At 33.2% G+C, this 21,075-nt stretch overlaps 1 protein-coding gene across 1 annotated transcript; it reads left to right on the forward strand.

Annotated features, from left to right (window-relative positions):
- The first annotated feature begins 271 nt into the window (after window positions 1-271).
- LOC145263660 (aminoacyl tRNA synthase complex-interacting multifunctional protein 1-like) lies at window positions 272-1,620 on the forward strand. The gene has a single exon (XM_080120532.1). The coding sequence runs from the start codon at window positions 521-523 to the stop codon at window positions 1,436-1,438; it is 918 nt and encodes a 305-aa protein (XP_079976658.1). The 5' UTR covers window positions 272-520; the 3' UTR covers window positions 1,439-1,620.
- Window positions 1,621-21,075: the final 19,455 nt, after the last annotated feature.

Consider the following 21,075-nt stretch of genomic DNA (forward strand, 5'->3'; position numbering starts at 1 on the left):
GTGATTACATGTGGTTCTCTAACGTTTACATTCGGACTTAGGGTTAGAGGTAAAAAAATCATTAACTGCCTTAAAAAGTTAGAATTGATTTAAAATTGAGGGATCTTTAATGCTAAAATTATATACGAAACTGATCTGTCATTCTAAATTCTAAATTAATTGTTGTGTTTCTGCTTTTCAACCAGATTTTCAGGGTGCCCAGACGCAATCGCTTAAAGAAGGTAGAATCTCGTTTACAGGGTGAACGAGGTAAGTGGAGGGTGTTAATCCACAAATTTACATACAAAAGTAAGCAAATGAAGAGGGGGGGGGTAAAAACGAAAAGATATTCAAGGGAAGTAATTCTTAATTCTTCAAATTGGAACTCTTGTGCATGGAAAGTCTACAAAATAAAACCGGAAACTAATATTTTCTGATGTAATTTCTCGGAAATCTTTCTTTCGGTTTTCTTTATTGGCACCCTAGATTTTCCTAACGTTAAAGCCACCTTCATTATTTTTTCAAGCCTACAAAAAACAAAATGTCATCCCAGGTCCTAATTAAGCTTGCCGAGAAGGCCACAGTGGCTGAAAATATTCTCGTAAAAGTTAAAGCTCAACTCGAAGCCGTAAAGCAAACTGCGATGTTAAACTTTATGAATGAGGAAAAATCCCGACTCGAGGGAGAGAATCAGCGCTTGAGAAATGAAATCGATGGTTTTAAAAAGGAGTTAATCCTTGCCGAGATCGGAAACGGAGTTAAACAGGTTTACATCCCGACGGAACGTGCCATTAAGCAAGCCGTGTCCTCATCAGGTGAAAAAAAATGCCCTGACATCAAAAAAGAAGTTGAGAAGAAATCAAACAATAAAATTGATTCGAAAGAGAAGGTTGATAAAGCTGGTCCGAAAAAAGGGTCCACCCCAACAAAAGGAGCCCCCCTCGATGGTGACCTGAAAGCCGTGGACGTGTCGAGTCTCGATCTTCGGGTCGGTCTGATTGTTTCGGCCAAGAAGCACCCGGACGCCGACAAGCAATACGTTGAAGAGGTGGACGTTGGCGATGAGGGAGGCCGGACCCGCAGCGTCGTGTCGGGCCTCGTCGACCACATGCCCGTTGAGGCAATCCACAACCGGCTCGGCATCTTTCTCTGCAACTTAAAACCAGCCAAGATCCGTGGGGTCCTCTCTGAGGCGATGCTCATCTGCGCCTGCACCCCGGACAAAGTCGAGCTGCTCGATCCGCCGTCCGGTTGCGCCCCTGGAGACCGAGTAACCTGCACCCAGTTCCCAGGGAAACCCGAAACCCTGCTGAACCCTAAGAAAAAGATCTGGGAGACCGTGAAGCCCGACTTGAAAACCAATAACAAATGCATTGCCACGTTTAAAGATCAAGTCCTCCTTATTGAAGGAAAGGGTAATGTGACTGCCAAAACTTTAGCCGACGCACAATTATCGTAATTTGTTTTTAAATAATTCGTTTTTTTTTTTGTTGTTTTTTTTAATTTCAAGAACGAGTTCATGTTTAAAAATATATTTTTAACACTTTAAAAACACTTGACAAAACTTTATTCTCCTCCGTAAAAATAAATTTAATTTTTTATTTGTAACATTGCGAATAGAAAAATAAAAATGTCATGGTCGTGAGATCCTTTACCTTTATCAATCCTTATTTTCAGGTTTTTGTTTTTTGTGTGTGAAACGTGAGTTTTCCTGGACAAATTTTAGCGGAAAAAAGCGATACGCAACATATAAGAAAATTTGGCGAATGTTTACAAACTTTCAGATTAAAAAAAAAATAAATTTGACAAAAAAAAAAAAAAAAAATAGGACTTATCGTCGGGGATCAGTTTTCATTTATAACGGTTTACTAAATTGAAACCGAGAAAAATATTACGACTCTCACGTGACCGGTGAATATTCCCATCTAAAAAGGGTGTTCTTGCTTTTGGTAACAATTACTTGTTGTGAATTTTAAAAATGGTACTTATACAGTTTAATCAAGACATTAAACAATGAAAATATCGAAAAAAGTTTCAATTGTATGTATCCGTTATGGAATGAAGTTCTCTGAAAAAAAGAATTTCACTTAATTTCATCAAGTAGTTTTTGTTTTACGGCGAAAAAACAATTATGATACCGAGCAAAAGGTTCGATTTATAGAAAGAAAAGTTAGTATTAAAGATGGGCCGGGAGTGTTGGGACTTTAACGGGAGTTATCTCCCCTGGCGTTTTTAAACTTTAAACAAAAATTAAGAAAAATTTCAAGAAGTTTGCCTTCAACGTCCTTTTTCCGCTGTAAAAAAACAAAAAACAAAAACAAAACTACTCGATCAAATTAAGTGAAATTTTTTTCGGAGATCTTCAGTTCAAAACGGATACGTACAATCCTTTTTTCGATATTTTCATTTTTTAATGTCTTGATTAAACTGTACAAGTGCTTTAAAAACTACTTGTCTATCCCGAATATAAATGTCATATTGGTAATTGGTAAAAATGTATGACTTTAATTATTTGAAATAACGTAAAGCAAATTAATTTAAACTAAACAAATATTATTTGTATAAATGCTAAAAGTTAGACCCGCTGAATTGTCAGATGTTTTGACTCATAATCCAAAAAAAAAAAAACGTGTTTGTTTATTTATTTATTTATTTATATATATATATATATATATATATATATAGAATTACTAGACTACTCGTGACCCGTTGAGTCAGTATGTTATATTAGCTATGGAATTCATGTATGAGCGTGACACTTGTGACGTAAAGAAATTTTTTTTTTTTTTTGACATAACAAACATTTCTATGAAAGTATATTAAAATGAAAAAAAATATAGGGGTTTGTATTACTGTACAGTGTACACATAGATTCGAAAAAGTTGTCAAAAAACAAATATATAACAAATGTTATCGAAGGCAAGATAAGTTACTTTTATACCAAACTGGGTATATTTTTCGTGTTTTTATTCAATGTAACATGTTTATTCAACTCGAAAAGCATACAGTGTTTACCGATGTATTGGAAAATTCAAGATGGCGTCTGACTCCCTCTTTAACACAGTAAGTTTGGGAAAAGGTGTTCTAAATAAATAACTGGATAAAATAGTTAAAAACTCGCTCAATATATGTTACCGTGACATAGCTTGACATATATTCGGCGGGTTTTTAATAGTATTTTTTCTAGTTTTTTATTTATAACACCTTTTATTTTAACCCCCACTCTTCCCATGTTAAAAATAATTTCAAAATAATAACGTTCAGTGCTCAGGTCATGCGCAACCGGATGTCGTAAACCGGAAAGTGGGTTACATACATCGTTACAAGATCATTTGAGTTCTAATTTGTAGTATACTGAATTATACTGGGCTTATATAATTCAGTAATTGTTCATATACCAAATAAATTTAAGCCAAAAAGAAGAGATGACTTAAAACGTAAGCTACAAAATTATCATATTTCATAATTGAGCATTCATATATTGTTTTAACAAAAACAATGACTTCAAAGAATGGATTGATAGCAGCAAAAAGTGTATTTAATTTCAGTGTGTATATATATATATATATATATATATATATATATAAAATATACACACACGCACACACAATTAAACTTTGTATTCAATTTTTCAAAACTTTTTCCACAGCTAAAATAGGACATTACTGTGATATTCATTTTCAGCATACTATAAAACCTGTAAAAGTCGTCATAGAGTTGGAAAGAGTAAAAATTTACTCTAACCTCTTTTTTAAGAGAATATTTATCGGTCACATTAGAGAGATGGCAACAAAGTGGGTGTTCAATTTAGTAGAAAATTTAATTGAAAACTGATCACCGACGATAAGTCATAATTTTTTTTTTTTTTTCATCTGAAAGTTAAGTTTGTAATCGATGAGATTAACATGTAATTGGAAAAAAAAGATACGGATGAAGTAAAGAATAGATACCCCGTAGCAGACGACGCCGCCTGGCGGTGCCCGGCGCACAATTCAACTAACACCGGTGATTCGACCTTGACATTGGCACAAGCACATGGCGTCGGTTGTTTGTAAACACGTCAAATAGCAAACATGCTTGAATATTCGCCAGCAATTTTTTTAAAAATATATTCATAAACTTTTGAAGATAAACCTTAGAATAATAATTATGTTTCGCGGATTTTTGTGCTAAAGATTGATTTTTATGTAAAGTGTTTTATAATTCTTTTTTTTTTTCTGTGTGTGTTTTTAATACAATTCAGTATTTATTTAATTATTCTTTCTTTAAAACATTAACTTTACCGACAATTAATATATTTTTTAAATAATATTTTTAAATATTGAATTTTGATTTAATCTCATGATACCATCACGTGATCAATTTATTAAATGACAAAAAAATCCAAAAGTCGAAGAAGCCAAAATTTTACGAGGTATTAAAAGAAATTAATATTTGGACCATTTTGTTTTAAATACTGTAACAAATGGATAAAGCCATTTTCAAAGATGTTGTGTGTCCGTTGATTTCTAGAGACCATCTATCCATAATTGAATGGATGAAACAGCATTTCCTACTTGCAAATGAAATGAATTGTGAATTCTGTAATGTCCGTATGAATTGGACGAAACATTCAATGACATTGGATAAATATGTTTGGAAATGCCAAAATAAAATGTGTCAAAAATATAAAAACAGAACATCTATACGATACAAGTCATTTTTTTTAATTCTAAGTTATCCTTACAGACATGGATATTAGCAATATATCTATGGAGTCAAAGAATAAGCCTAAAAAATGCCATGATGCAACTGAATATTTCGAAACCGACGGCCAATGACATATATGCTGCATTTCGAGAAATATGTGTGAAATATTTTATCGATAATCCCATAAGACTTGGTGGGCCTGGAACAATCGTTCAGATAGATGAATCGTGTTTTTCCCACAAACCAAAGCATCATCGTGGAAGAGCTACTCACAAGCCATTATGGGTGTTTGGCTTGGTTGATACAAGCAGTAAGCCTGCAGTAGGATACATGGAGATAGTCGAAAAAAGGAATAAAGAAACCTTATTACCCATAATAAAACACATTGTTTTACCAGGAACGACCATTCATAGCGATGAATGGAAAGCATATAATACGATAGAGACTGATTTGGGATTTCCCCATTACAATGTAAACCATTCACAACATTTTGTGAACCCAAACAACCAAGTCCATACACAGACAATAGAAAGCTATTGAAATCGCCATAAACGATTTATTAAATCAATACTCGGCTGTAGAAGATCTCACTTAGATTCCTATCTGAAGGAATTTATGTGGCATGAAAGAAATTCAGAAAATACATTTTTCAAATTGTGTGATATCATTTCTGTACAACATCCATTTATTTAAATGTATTTTGTTTAAATGTTGTGTTTCATTACATTAAAAACTTGTATTTAATTTGCTTTTGTGGATAAGTAAACAAATAGGAAGTTTTTTTAATAAAAATAAAAATTATAAAAAGATTTCTATCTTGTGATACTACATTTCATCTTTATAAAATAAAAGTTATAAAAAGATATGTGAATAAAATATTTTTTATCTCGATTTTTATACTTGTGATTTTATTATGCATAAAAAATTGCCTCGGCCTAAAAGGATTTCTCCTTCCCTGACCACCGACATACATCGCACTGTAAATAAATATTGAATTGTATTAAAAACGCACAAAAAAGAAATGGCCAAAACCGTATATAATGAACCTTTTTTTATAAGTTTTATTCAAACAGTCTTTATTTGAACTTAATGGACTGTTGTTTTTTTTATTATTATTTATTAACTGTTTTATTCTTTTTATCAAACAAAAATAGAACTTTTATAATGAAATATATATTATGGACTGTTTTTTCAAACATCGAAATTTTAAAATTAAAGTTTTATTTAAAACAAAAAAAAAGACGGGGTGTTTTTTCTTTTCGAGATATTTTTTTCACCATTTATTACTTTGAAATTTTATTCAACAATGAAATGATAAAAAAAAAACTTTTCGTTAAATATATTTTTTTTAAATTATTATAAAATATCTTTAAAGTCTATTTTTATGTCTGTAAAAGTTTGTTGAAAGTTCAAATAAAGTTTATAATTTAATTGAAAAAAAAAAAACAAAAAAAACACCTCGTCTTTTTTTTTTTTAAATAAAACTAACTTTAATTTAAAAATTTCGAAACAGTCCATAATATATATGTCATTATAAAAGTTCTATTTTTGTTTGATAAAAAGAATAAAATAGTTATTAAAAAGTTCTGTAAATATATTAAACACGCACTCAGAAAGACACCCATTTATTGAAATATCTTTTATTTAAAAAAAAAAAAATCTTGCTCGCGAATATTCGTAAAAATGTAATATTTAAAAATATTATTTTGAAAATATATTAATTATCGCTGAAGTTAATGTTTTAAAGAATAAATATTGAATTGTCTTAAAATGTTTTGTAAATATATACTTTTTCTTTTAAATCTTCAAAGGTTTTGTAAATATATTTTAAAAAAAATGCTGGTACATATTCGAGCATGTTTACTATTTGACGTGTTTAAAAACAACCGACGCCATGTGCTTGTGCCAATGTCAAGGTCGAATCACCGGTGTTCGTTGAATTGTGCGCCTGGCACCGCCAGGCGGCGTCGTCTGCTACGGGGTATCTATTCTTTACTTCATCCAAAGATACTTGTACAGTTTAATCAAGACATTCAAAAATGAAAATATCAAAAAAAAAAAAAAAAAAAAAAAGTTGTACATATCCGTTTTGAACTCAAGATCTCAAAAAAAAAATCCCATTTATTTGATCGAGTAGTTTTTTTGGGTTTTTTTTTCTTTACAGTGGAAAAACACGTTTTTATGAGAGCATGTTGAAGGTAGACATCTTTGAATTTTTTAGAACACGCCACAGGGAGATAACTCAGTTTAAAGTGCCAACATCTTTAATACTAGCTTTTCTTACTAAAAATCGATATCATAACAATTTTTCTTTTTTTTTTTTTCGCTGTAAAAAGCTACTTGATGAAATTAAGTGAAACGTTTTTTTCGGAGAACTTCATTCCATAACCGATATGTACGATATAAACTTTTTTCGAATTTTTCATTTTTTAATGTCTTGAGTAAACTGTACAAGTACCCTTTAAAATGATTTGTTTAAAAAAAATGTGAAATATTTTAGCAATATTAAATTTTAAGCGCTTATGCATCTGTAACTGCGCTATTTTTTAAAATAGTATTTTCAGGTTATTTTTTAATTTTTACAATATATTTATTAAATTAAGTGAAAGTCCAGAATAGTTACAAAACATCCTTCCCTTTCCATATTAAGAATGGGTTTCTAAATAATAGGTACGTGCAAAATGAATAGTCGATGCTCAAAATGTATAAACATTTTGACCCCTCCCTTTACTTAAAAATTTACCCAGATCAGGAAATTAACAAATTTTAATGAAATTTTTAGTATTTAATGACCCCGGAATATAAGCAACCCATTACTTTTATTTGAATCTTAGTGGAAATATATTGTTTTAAACCAAAACAAAAACACCTTTACTAAAGTTATGGTTTTCGGTAGTGTATATATATATATATATATATATATAAAATGAATTTTTGCTTTAATTTGTGAAATAAAGCATCGTAAATTGTAACAATAAAAGAAAAATTATTTTTTTAGAAACATTACGAAAAAAAGTCCATATTAATGAATTTGATATGACTCAAAAAAAAATCAATTTCTCAAACTACCGATATTATCATTGAATTAAGCATTGTTTTTTAATATTTTCACATAAAAATTATAATTGCTTTTGTTTTTAGATTACAGATTTCGCATGATTTTTATACGTAAGATTTTAATATTTTCCTTACTTGCATGAATGTGAAACTTTCAACATAACAATTTTTATATAATCTTGAAAAATAAAAACAATTTAAAAGCAGGAACATAGGAAAATGATTAAATTAAAAAATGGTAAAAATTATACAAACGTTCACAATAGGAATATACAGGTGCACAGCTGAGAGGGTGGAGAAAAAAAAAAAAAAGAACGAGCACTCCCTACCTCCCTTTTAACTATCTAATATCATTTTCAGACAGCTTTTTGACTCTCTGACAGTTTGAACGATTTTTCATGTGTTGTAATTCTTCGAAGAAAGAATCTCTCGCTTTTGGGGGCTAATTAAGCTATTTTTTTTTACAAACAAGTTTTTTTATTTAATTCAATATTTTAGGGCTTTACTTTACTAATTATTTTTGAAATAGACCCAGAAAAATATTTATCTTCCAAGGGATTTTTACTATGAATTTATTTAGTTGAATTTGTTAGCTTCTGAATGTCACATTTTTTGTTCTTTTTTTTCACGTGTACAAATATTTTTTTCATTTTGGAAATTAAATTTAGGTTTTAATCTTTCAAATTCGATCAAGAAGTAGTTGGTAACCTGCAAAAAAATGATAACCCGGCTTTCGAATCTATGTCCTCCTATTTTTTTCTGCCATTTTTGTCCGTACCTACTAAATGATAACATTACTTCAGCCCGATACAATAAATGCATAAGTACCAAATGTTGTATTTTCACACTTTAAGGACAGTGTTTTTAAAACGAAATTAAACATTAAATAAAAATGGAATTTTGATGCAATTAGCGCAGAGGGGTCTGAAATTTGAGCCTCGTTTACAGTTTGGAAAAGTTAGGTCATGTGGTACTTAATAGACGGTGTTACAGCAAAAAATTAATCCTTTGAATGAACATGGATAATAACAGCATGGCCCAATATTTTTAGGCATTTATTAGTATAGCGACCATAAGTTACTCTTCTACTTAACTTATTTCTAAGTGTTTATTTAATTCTAAACTCAGTCCACCCGAAACCTCGAAGAATTTTTGCCATCTTGTTCTAATTTAACTTGAAAATATTATTTAAAAAATAGTGCGGTAACATAGACGCATAAGCACTCTAAAAACTAAAAATAAAAAAAGGTAGAATAACTTATCTTGCACCATGGCAGCATTTATTTGTTATATTTTTAAGCGGGGGGATACAAAGATATCGCCATGCTGTTCTGTAACCCCTACAGTGCAGCTCAGGTGCATACGATTGTGGGTGAGATGCACCTGTAGCCGATACCTGTGGCGTCACCCGTGTTTTCGTCTAGTGGTCGAATTCGTTTTTCTCGTCGTCGTTGTCGTCATCCGATTCCGCTTTCAAATCAGCTTCCAAACGTCACCTCGGCTATCGGAGAAATATTTTGCATTCACAACAGAGTTTCCAATCAAAGAAAAGAAAGTCAAAACTTAATTGGTTTTTCTTAACATAGAATTGATTATTGTCTTCGACTTTACAAATAATAGTTACACACTGCCTAGTCATGCAACTGTAAAGTGCTGGCAGTTTTCTTTCCTTTACCAAGTTCTCCGTTCTTCATCTACCGTCAGTCCACGGGAAGGGATCAGCTGCCAGAGCAAAAAGAAGACGCCGATTAGCAAAGTGTCTCGTTTTTATCAAATCAGCAACTCCTCCCTCCACCTTTTTGGAGTTATTCTTTCTTTTTTCTTTTCCTCTCCCTCTCTTCTTTTATTAATTTGTACTCCCTTTTTTTCCTTTCTTTTGAATTTCCTCCCTTTCTCTGTTCCCCTAATTTCTACTCCTCCTCTCGGCTTTATCTATACCAATTTTTAACCCTCATTGCACTGAGGTGTTAACTTATCATCAGATTAGGAGTTAGTCACCCCAGGTCGAACAATGCCTGGCGGCAACCCCTCACCCCAAGCTGTTTTTCATATCGCTCAACAAAGGTTTTAAAAACAACCTTTTCGTTGTTTACAGATACATAACGACAATGAGATAAAAACAATTATTGTTTTTTCTCTTTCTGACAAAATCCCATAGACATTTGTTTAAAACAACATCAAACCATCATCATTAGAATTCAGCTGTGCGAATTCCTCTGAATTCATGTCGACTAGCAAGGTCGCTTGGCATCGCTCGGTCCCCATTGGGTCATAGTTCTTTCTTTTGGAGTCCCAAGAATTGCTACAAAAAGTTGTAAATAAAAAAAAAATTGAGGGAGTTTTTATTTCTTTTTATTTATTTATTTTTTTTTTTATAATTTTTATTAGGGGGGAGGGAAAGGGCTGAAAACCCGCATAGATCAAAACAGACATGGCTATGTTATTTGCTTAAATACTGTCGCCCGTGTACCACATGACCTAACTTTTCCCAAATTGAAACCGAGGCTCAAATTTCAAACTCCTCTGCACTGAATAGTGCACTGGAATTTTTACGTGATTACTGAAAGGCATCAAATAATTGGAATAAAAATTTTTTTTTTTTTCAATTAATTATTTTTAGTGTTGAATCATTTTTGTTTAAAAATTGATTGAGTAGAAAATTATTTATAGTTAAAAATAATTTTTACAGAAAATGAAGGGAAATTGCATTTCCTTAGATGTAAACACCTTGAAGCTTGTGAATACAAGGGAATCCTTATCTCCCTTTTTTGCTTCTCTAATGACGGACATTTTGTTTTGGCTGATAGTGATACTTGTTTTACTAAAAACACAATAGCAGTTATTCTACTTGATGGTTTACCATAATTTTTGGATATCTTACTATTTTCGACATGACAAGTAAGTACTGTTGTTTTTGCTTCAAACCACATATTTAAAAAATCGATCTGTCGACTCTATCTTAACAAGCAACAAAATGGGTAAACATTGAATGAGTAAAAAATCAGGATGGCTACCATCAGCAAATTCGTAGAACAAATTGCAGCCTTGATCTTGCGATCAAAAAAAAACCCAGATCGAGTTAAATGGAACGAATCAACGGGACTTTTGATGAATATCTGTTTAGTTTGTATCTTTATGAATTTATCTTAGGAGAGTAAGTGGCACACATTAATTTGGCAAAATTCTTTGCTGCATCGTGTGCAATAAAAAATTTTAATTAAAAATAAAAGTTGTTTAATTTATTTGTCATTCTAAAGTATTAAAAAAAAAATTTTAATTTAAAGTAAAAATTATTTTTTATTGTTTTTTTTTCTTGCATTTATTCTACATGAGTAAAAATAAAAGTTGTTTAAATTATTTTCCTTTTAATTTCTTTTATGTCAATTTTGCCACAGTTTGTTCTGTTTTATTTAATCTTAGTTTTTGATCGCAAGGTCAAGGTTGCTATTTGCTCTACAAAATTGTGGGTGGCAGCCATTTTGATTTTTACTCATTCAACGTTTGCACATTTTAATCGTGCATTTCTCAAGTTTCGATGGCTAAAACAAATTAAATTTTTACCCAAAATGATTCCTCATGTAAAAATGTTTAAGATAAAATTTTTCATTCCTACACACTTATTTTCTCATATCATCCACAAACCCTATTTAGTGACATTACCATCTTCTATATATATAAAAGCCAAAATGTGTGTGTGTGTGTGTGTGTGTGCGTTTTTTGCTGTATGTCTAGCAAAGGCTTTTTTGGAGCGAGTTCTCCGGGTGGTTACTATGTCTTAGAACTTTTTATATACTCTTTAGATTATAATATCTACAATTTACGAAATGACGTAAATATCTTTTATTTCAGCAACTTTTATCTTAAAAAATTCACGCTGTGAATTCGTTTTCTCTACTTCTACTATGGCGTGATGTTTTTGACCTAGAAAACCATTCGTTGACATTCAACCACCTGCGTTTTTAAACGTTTATTTTTGGCTGTTTTCAAGTCCCTGCATCATGCTAAGTTACCAGACTTTTAACCTCAAGGCTTCGGGTTTGAGCCTACCTTCCTCCCAAAACTTTTTTCGCTGTTTTTTTGTTTTTGTTTTCCGATTGTTTTTAACAAGTTAACTTCATTTTTTTAATATTTAAACAGAGTTATGACTTTGCTTATTATTTAGTTTCCATTTTGTCTTGATGTATCCCCCCACCCCTAACACACACACACCTCCAAGCACCCGGGCACCCCCGTTAGTCTATATATATAAAAGGCAAAATGTGTGTTTGTGTGTGCGTGTTTATATGTCTCGCAAAATTTTCCACACAGGCAACGGATTTTTGTCAGATCAATATCACTTTGAAGCTCAAAAACAAATATCGAAAAATTGGCTAAAAGCATTAATTGCTTCACCATCAACGGGTTGCTTTTCTATACGGAGGGGTAGCAAAAAAATCATTCCTTCATTTTCCTTTTCTACTACAGTTAGGACTATGACGTGATGTTTGACCTAGAAAATGTTGGCGTTAGTTTAACCACCTGTTTTTTTAAATGTTTAATTTTGTCAGTTCTCTGTCTCTTTAGCGTCGGGGTAACGTGTCAGACTGTTTTTTCCACCTTTTTATCCTCAAGGCTTCGGGTTCAAGCCTATTTCCCTACCAAAACTTTTTTTTTTCTTTTACACCTCCAAACACCCAGGCAACATTTTTTTTTATTTTATAATATTTAAACAGGGTCATTACTTTGCACATTTTGTTTTGATCTACCCCCCCAACACACCTCCAAACACCCGAGCAACACCGAGCACTCCCGCTAGTCTAATATATAAAAGGCAAAATGGGTGTGTGCATTTCTGCATGTCCACGAAAGGCTTTTTGCATCGGGGTTCTCGCGTCAGTTAGATTCCGGAAGAATTTTTCGCATACTTCCTAGATCATAGTATCTCAGATTCGCAAACGGACACAGTTTCTTTAATTTTTTTTTGATTGAGTTTAAAAAAATTCCCGCTGTCTCATTGTGTCGACTGTTTGTTTGTCTTTTGCATATAAATAAAGTGAAACTATTCGAACGCAACTGCCAGCTCCTGGAACTTGAGCCGAGTAGTATCTGTTCTGTAATTAGTCCTTGGTTAATGTAGGGGAAACCCTTCATACTAAGACAATTACCATTTATTTGGATACTGCCAGAGTGCCCCCCCCCTTTTTGGAGGGGAGCTGGTTTCCCCCCACATTTAAAACGACCTTTGTGGGACGCTTAAAAGCAACGCCATTTCTGCAAGCGATCTTTTTGATTGACTTCGTTTAATTTGAACGCTTTACACTTCCGGTCACGTTATGGCATAGCGGTAAGACGTCAGGTTTTCTTTCACTTTCTTTTCCGCCTTTACGTCACGGGTTCAAGCCTGCCCGTGTACTACCACATTTTTTTTTTTTTTTTACACCTCCAAACACCTGGGCAACGCTGGGAACCCAGGCTAGTTATACTTAAAACATTGTTTATAACCGTTTGACTCAAGAAAAATAGTCCACTGATGGTAACCCATGGCCATAAATTTAGAATCACGCACCGTGAGAGCAAAAAATGATCTTGGTAAGAAAAAGATTTTATTGCTTTTGGTAGCAGTTATTTAACTATTTGTGTATTTTGTCTGTTTTTCGCCCGTTGGAAGCAATTGTGTTTATATAACTCTCTAAAAGACTTTATTACTTTTCACTGACCTGAATTTCAATTCCCATTTTCACTGAATATACTATCTATACCAATAAAACATGTGACCATATTGGAAATAAGCCCATGATACAAGTATATTTTTCCTTATTTCATATATAAATTAATGACTCCTAAATATATTTAGTTTTGACAGTAAATCCTAAATGTCCAGTCATTGTCTCAGTCATACCCAGCTGATCAGTGGAAATGAACCACTCTCTCAACTGACTACCTGGAAACCATCGAACAATATGTCAGGCACTACTTGTCTCGAGTAGTTCAATAGATTTTGTTGGCTTTTCCATTGTTTTTTCTCTTATCTCCAATGGCTTTTCCTTTGTGTGAATCACGTTCTCTGGTGTCATGGAGCATGGTTTGGTTGGGAACCGTCTATCATTTCTCTGTAAACATGTACTAGGCTGCATGTTTGCAATGTATGCCAATAACAGACGTTGCCAGAGAAATATTTAGCAAAGAAAAAAGATCACACAAGAAATTGGAAATAACTCTGAAAAAATGTATCTACAGATATGAGGTTTCTTTCTGTGGCTGTGACTCGATTTTTGGAAAAAACAATCAAATAATCAACAGAGGCAACCTTTCTAGAGCAATTGCTCTTGACATATCAAAGGCCTTTGATAGGATATGGCATAAAGGTTTACTTCACAAGATCTCCAACTATGGTATAGCTGGAAATGTCTTCTCAATTATTAAATCATTTCTTTCTGATAAGTTCATAAGAGTAGTAGTTGATGGGCAAAAATCAGAAGCTCACAGTATTAATGCTGGAGTCCCTCAGGGGTCCATCCTGGGCCCAACTCTTTTCCTGATCTACATTAATGATCTTCCAAATCACATCCTTACATCATTCGTAGACATTTTTGCTGACGACACTACCATCTATGGTAGCACATCTAAGACAGTAAACGACCAAATTCTCTCCAATTCTCTCTCCTCTGGTCTTGATCACGTTGTACAATGCGGAAAGGAGTGGCTGGTTACTTTTAATGCATCTAAATCCAAGCTTCTACCTTTACATCATCAACGTTCTGATCCCCATCTGGCATCAATTAAAATGAATGGCTCTCGTCTTGGGGAGGCCTCAAGTTTTGACAGGCTTCTGGGCTTGACCTTTACTCCTGATCTTAAATGGAATACGTACATCAAATCTGTTGCCAAGGCCGCTGGAAAAATGGTCGGATCCTTCTATCGATCCAGTAGATATCTCACTGCTGATGCAATTCTCTATCTATATAAGAGCCAGATACATCCAAGGATGGAATACTGTTGCCACATATGGGCAGGAGCTGCTAGAAAAGACTTGTCCTGTCTTGATAGGATACAAAATAGACTTCGTGGCCTGGTGGGAGATGTCCTTTTCTCTTTGCTGCAACCTCTATCTCCCAGAAGAAATGTTGCGAGTTTGTCTCTGCTTTATCGTTATTTTCATGGGAAGTGTTTGACTGAGCTTCAATCTATGGTCCCCCCTTGCCAAACTTTCACAAGAAACACTCGTCTAGCTGAAAACACTATCAATAATTCCCCCCACTCTTAACCTAAACATAGATTCCATGATCAAAGCTTCTTTCTTAGAACTGCACGCCTGTGGAATTGTCTTCTGTTTTTCTGCTTTCCAACCGTCTATAATATGGTTGTCTTCAAGTCCAACGTGAACAAGTTTCTGATGAGCCGTTCCACTTAAGTTAACAAATTTACCGAACTTCCATTACTATATTGTCTTTTTGACTACTGTACACTCTTTAACCCTTATCCTTGAGTGGCCTATCGGCCTTGATAAGTGGTGACGCCTATGTAAAAAAAAATTAAAAAATAAAAAAAATACAGGACTCCTGTTAGATTTTAGATGTTCATAGATAAGACTGACTTATTATCAAGTGGATATCTGAGTGATCTTTCCGGTGTACTTCAGGACTATCTGTATATATTTCAGCAGATGAGCATAGGGTCAGTTGGTTCTTTGAGCATCTCAGTTAGTCAAGGTTTGTGTGCTACTCAGAGATAGGTCCTTTAACTTTTATGTAAATGATTGTGTTCATTTGGTCGGCTTAAGAATTCTACAATTTCCCAAGTTTCTTGTTCAATAGAGAAAAAAACCTTTGTTACTTTATTAAACTGTGATTTTATTTAAGAGAATTCTTCTGTTGCAGCATTGACCATGAACACGCAATGGATATTGCGACCAGTGTCAAAATCGGTCTACGACTTTAGACGAGCACAACAAGATGACAACCAAAACCTGTGTAGTGAATGCATACAAAATGCACATTCACTGACCAGGAACAAAACAGATGCAGTAGAGAGTAAGAACAGATACTACACTGTGATAATAGAAAAAAGTTAAGTGTCACAACCCCATCGTAGCAAGCATAACTAAACCATCAAGAGCTTCTCTTCCAGCTATCTTTACTGATACTACACTTCATCTCTGCTGTCTTCGGTGAGTGGACAAAGAGTTCTTCTAAACTGGGGCATTCCAATCCAGAACGCCTCTTTTGGGAAAGTTGGATTTCCTCACGTCACAAACTGATCGTGCCTCCAACTCTACCCCTCATAAGGGGGCAAGTAAATAGTAAAAAGTGACAATGCAGATAAGATTAAGGGAGATAATTATGGTAGCATTGAGTGAATTATTTCCCTTGGATTCATTTAGGCTGACATGTAAAACGGATTTTATATTAGGTTTGCTTCATATTTACTTTTTTATATTTTTTTACAAAGTAATCATCACTTATCAAGGGCCAGAGGCCACTCGAGGAAAAGGGTTAATGAGTGTACAGTAGTCAAAGGGATAATAATCGTTGGAAGTGTAAATTTGGTAAATTGGATTACTTAAGCGGAACGGCTCATCAAAAACTTGTTTACATTGGACTTGAAGATGACCATATTGTCGTCAGCTGGAAAGCAGGCAAACAGAAGAGAGTTCTAGAAGTGTGCAGTTCTAAGAAAGAAGCTTTGTTCATGGAATCTAGGCACAGATAAAGATTGGAGGAAATTATGGATAGTGTTTTCAGCTAGACAAGTGTTTCTCATGAATGTTTTATGAGAGGGACCTATAGATTGGAGGTCAGACGAGCACTTGCCATGAAAACGATAAAGCAGATACAAGCTTGCAACGTCTCTTGTGCAAGAAAGAGGTTGCAGGGAAGAGAAAAGGGCATCCCCCACTAGGCTACAAAGTTTATTTTAAACTGTCAAGGCATGATAAGGTCTTTCAAGCAACTCCTTCCCAGATGTGGCAACAATATTCCATCCTTGGACATACCTGGCTCTTATATAGGTAGAGAATTGCATCAGCAGTAAGATATCTACTGGATTGATTGAAGGATCCCACCATTTTTCTAGCGACCTTGGCAATGGATTTGATGGATATGTTCCATTTCAGATCAGGTCAAGCGCAGAAGCTTTTGAAAAAAATAATTTAAAAGAAAAAAAATCTTATACTAATTCTACACGGCAGTGCAAATGATTTTTAAAAGGAGCTAGGATTTTAAAGCTCTGAAGACAACAAATTTTTTTATGTTTAAACTTCTGATTTTTTTCATTATTTCTTTCATAAGCAATCGTTTTCTTTTTTTCTCATCCACACATCCACACCTTCAGGGCGTTATCTCTTGTAAAAGTAGTTTTGACTGTGAGTACAATAATATTTTGTCTTTGAAATGAAGTTGTTAAGTTTTTTTGTTTTTTTTTTTGCTTTTAATAAAATAAAAGTTTATACAAAAACTCGTTTATTGATTCATAAATATTGCATATTTAATTAAGATCGGATAATTTGATTTTTTGAAAGATTTTTTCAATGCAGGAATATTCACTTTTTTAGTCACCTTCACTTTCATTGGTTATTATCTCTGTGTACTTTACAAAAATGTTACAATGTCTGACCATACATATGATATACAAAAAAAAAGAAAAGAACTTAATGTACCAGACGATTGTTGTCTATCTCTGAGAAGAGTTTGATTCCTTTTTAATAGTGCAGTTAAATTGGCTGGTAAACAGCAAAACAAAATAAATACAATAAGCAAAAGTTCAGCTAGAATTCATCAGTCAACTTTCCCTCTTAACTTCCAGCACATCTTCTCCCCACTGCCTCTGCCAACAGGCATTTTATTAGAAAACTGACCCCATTCCATTTGCATACATGTGCAGTGGAAGATGAGATCTCATGAGATTCTACGAGACTACACCTTATAAATCCATGGCTGCCATCTTTAATTTCCCTCTCTCTCAGATCCCATCCGAAGGTAAGTTGTATAACTGCACAAGACACGCGCGGGCGCTTTCTTCTGTGATTATTACGTTCAACTCTACAAATAGCAGTTGTGTAAAAGTACAAGTAGAAGGTCCAGCTGAAGTTGACCAGATTCATGGAGGCCTCCATTGCTGATGCGGAGGTGCAGGTATTGCAGCGGTAGTCATTACTACGAGAACAATGGCAACAAGCAGCAGTAGCACAGCTGCTATTAACAATGTTTGAAATGTCTGCTTGACTTATAAACTGGACGTTGATTGGAGCAAACATTCGATTTTGACTTGCCCAACCAGAAACAATCTCATGCAAATCCAAATAATATGAATAGGGAAATTTTCAATTTTATGGAGATTTCCCCCACATTACCCAACCATGTGCCTCACTCTGTCCTCATGGAGAGGCAAATAAATAGGAACAAAAAACTCGTCATTAAAAATATATCAGTAATGTTAAAAATATATCAGTAATGTTAAAAATATATCCGTAATGTTAAAAATATATCCGTAATGTTAAAAATATATCAGTAAGCAGAAATTGGCATTTGGGCACAGGCAGGATGGAAGGTTGAGTGAGTGACATTGTTGGTGAGGATTGTTTTCAAAAAGAAAATGATATTTGACTTGGGAATTCGATGCAATCAGACACAAAATCAATAGTAAAGAAAAGATTACACACAACTTCTCAAATTTATAAACCTCAATTTTTTCTCCCCATTGCTAATAAAAATGGAAGCAACGTCAACTGCCAAATAAAATGATCTTCAAATTTACGAATAAGTTCTTATTTTTTTGTGCGATTCGATTCTGGAATGGAAACAAATGTGGACAACAGAAGATCAAATTTCAAATAGTTTGAAGAATTGCTGTGGTTGAAATTGAAGAAACAAGGTGTGATTTAAGCTTTATGACAGATTTGAATATGTTTGATAAGAAATGGCTTTTTTGATAAAAGTGTGGCCTTCTCTTGAAAGACGGGGGGGGGGTAGGGGGTCAACAATGCAATAAGCAATAATTTCCCTTTGAGTGTTGAGCACTAGATAAGTATATTAATCAATTGTTGAAATATTTTTATTTTATGCATTTTTTATGCATTCATGGACTTATCCTCCATTCTTAAGACTTTTTCTATTAGTACAATTACAGGACACATTTGCAATCGTCATAACGTGCCGCATTTTACATTTATTGTTAATGTTATAAAATGTATAGAATGTTTTGCTTAATGAAAATTACAATATCAAAAAAATGCCATCAAAAAGAAAAAAAAAAAAAAAAAAAAAAAAAAAAAAACAATTCCTTAAAGTTGCGTTGGTTTTAGCATCCTAAATTCCTATATGAAAAAATCTTTGTAAAAATCGATGGTTGCAACAACACCAATTACTGCTTTACAAGTTCATAAAAACGGATCTTTTTTTCTTTTGCATTTACAGATTCTCATTCACAGAACATTCAGCCAAAATGCTTTTGTGCAAAATGGCAGTTCCATCAAACAAATTTGTGCCTTTTACAAACATTTCACACTGAGCATAATGCTCACAAAACAACATATTTCCTTTCTCACGGGTCTTCTCAAGAGTCCCGTTCGTGATGTTATCTTTCTTTATGTCTAGCAATGGCTTTGTTATGCTAGAAGAAATTTACAGACTATTTTATATCTAGAGTTCATATCTGCCACAAAAACTAGAAAAATGAGTTAAATCTAATTTTTCTTTTTTTTTTGGGGGGGGGGGTGATGAACTTGTTTGGTTATAATGGATTTAAATTATATGGTCCTTTTAACCCAAACTTTGTGACCCTTATCTTCATATCAAACAAAACCAGCAAGACTGATACAGCAACCCTACTACAAAAATGGCAACAAACATCGTTATGATATATTACTAGTGGAGTCTGCTGTGGAATTTCCACAGCAGACTCATTCATATGAAATATACTAATGTTGGCATTCTGTCGATGTTCAGCATAAATGGAGATGCTCTGATATTGTTGTAGCTCTTTGTTAAAACTGCAAAAAGTATTCATCTAAGCTAGCAGGGATGCCTGGTGTAGCCTGATCATAGAATATGCTTAAATATATTTTAATTCTTGCAGATTTCATATATATTATTACAGGATCCATTTTTTATCGATTTTTATATATTATAAAGTTGTGATTTCAAAAATAAAAAATATATCCATGGCTTGGGTGCATCAGACTGAATCGAAACTGAAACCAAAACTTAGGAAGAAAAAAAAAATTGTGTGTATATATATAACTTGAGTTCCTTCAGCTCTAGTGAAACCAAAACTTATGAAGAATTCTTGGTAAAATTATTTATTACAAGAAATGGAAGGTCATAAACGACAATCACTCGGCAGAAAACAGATGTAAACATGACACACAAAACAACGCCCTACATTATTGCATTAATTCATAAATTTTTATATATTACTAGCAGGCTGCTCGGCATTGCTCAGTTGTAAAATACACTTATTTTAGTTTATAAAGATCTTGTGTTTATTATTATTATAGAGCCAATACGCTATTATTATATTGTACCGAATAATAGTAATTTCAAAAGTTAAGATACGACTGTAGTGCCATCAGCTAGAATTAAAACCAGAACATGTAGCTCTTCAGCGTTATCATCTTAGCTAAATACATAAAAATTAAAGTCATTAAGCATATTCGTCAAATGTATATTTGTGCATGCGTAAAAATAATGCATGTAGTCAACTTACACCTGCCAAGTTCGTTTTTTTTTTTCTCAATTTTGACCACTTTGCAGCTAGTTTTACCAGCTAAAAACCAAGTCGAATTTGTTTCACAGGTCCAAATCCCCTATATATCAAGTTTCAAGCCTGTAGACCAAAAATTGACAGTAGTTTGGTAGACTGTTTCTCAGACAGACAAGGTAATATATATATTATGATGATAATATAAGTATTATTAACTTAGTAAATGTTGTTATTGGAAATTCTTGAATTGTCACCTGATGTAATATTTGAAGCAAAAACATTTTTATTTATTCTGTAACTAGTACTAAATCTATTTTAAATGATACCAGTTGAATAGACATTTAGTCTCGGTAGCCACAGCTGTCCAAGTGCATATAGGTATTTTTATTTATTTATTTATTTATTTACTTCTCTGGTTGCTTTTCAAGCGACAGTACAATAGAATACAGTAGAACCCTGCGATATGGCATTAAAAATTAGTAACAAAATACAGTACAGTATATAAGACATGTATATAATCAAATAACATTACAAATAGCACAATAAGATGGAGCAAATAACATAAACAGGGGCCGTAAAAACATTGTATTCCACATCGTAACCTGAAAATACTGTATCCTAGGGCTAGGTATCTCGGGATTCTACTTTAGTTGAATAGGATCAAGGGAACCT

Source organism: Euprymna scolopes, chromosome 39, assembly GCF_053919585.1.
Source record: "Euprymna scolopes isolate OS-2025 chromosome 39, ASM5391958v1, whole genome shotgun sequence".
NCBI classification, from domain to species: Eukaryota; Metazoa; Mollusca; class Cephalopoda; order Sepiida; family Sepiolidae; genus Euprymna; species Euprymna scolopes.

Excerpts from the sequence above, each read along its gene's own strand:
- LOC145263660 (XM_080120532.1), top strand. The coding sequence starts at position 521 with ATGTCATCCCAGGTCCTAATTAAGCTTGCCGAGAAGGCCACAGTGGCT.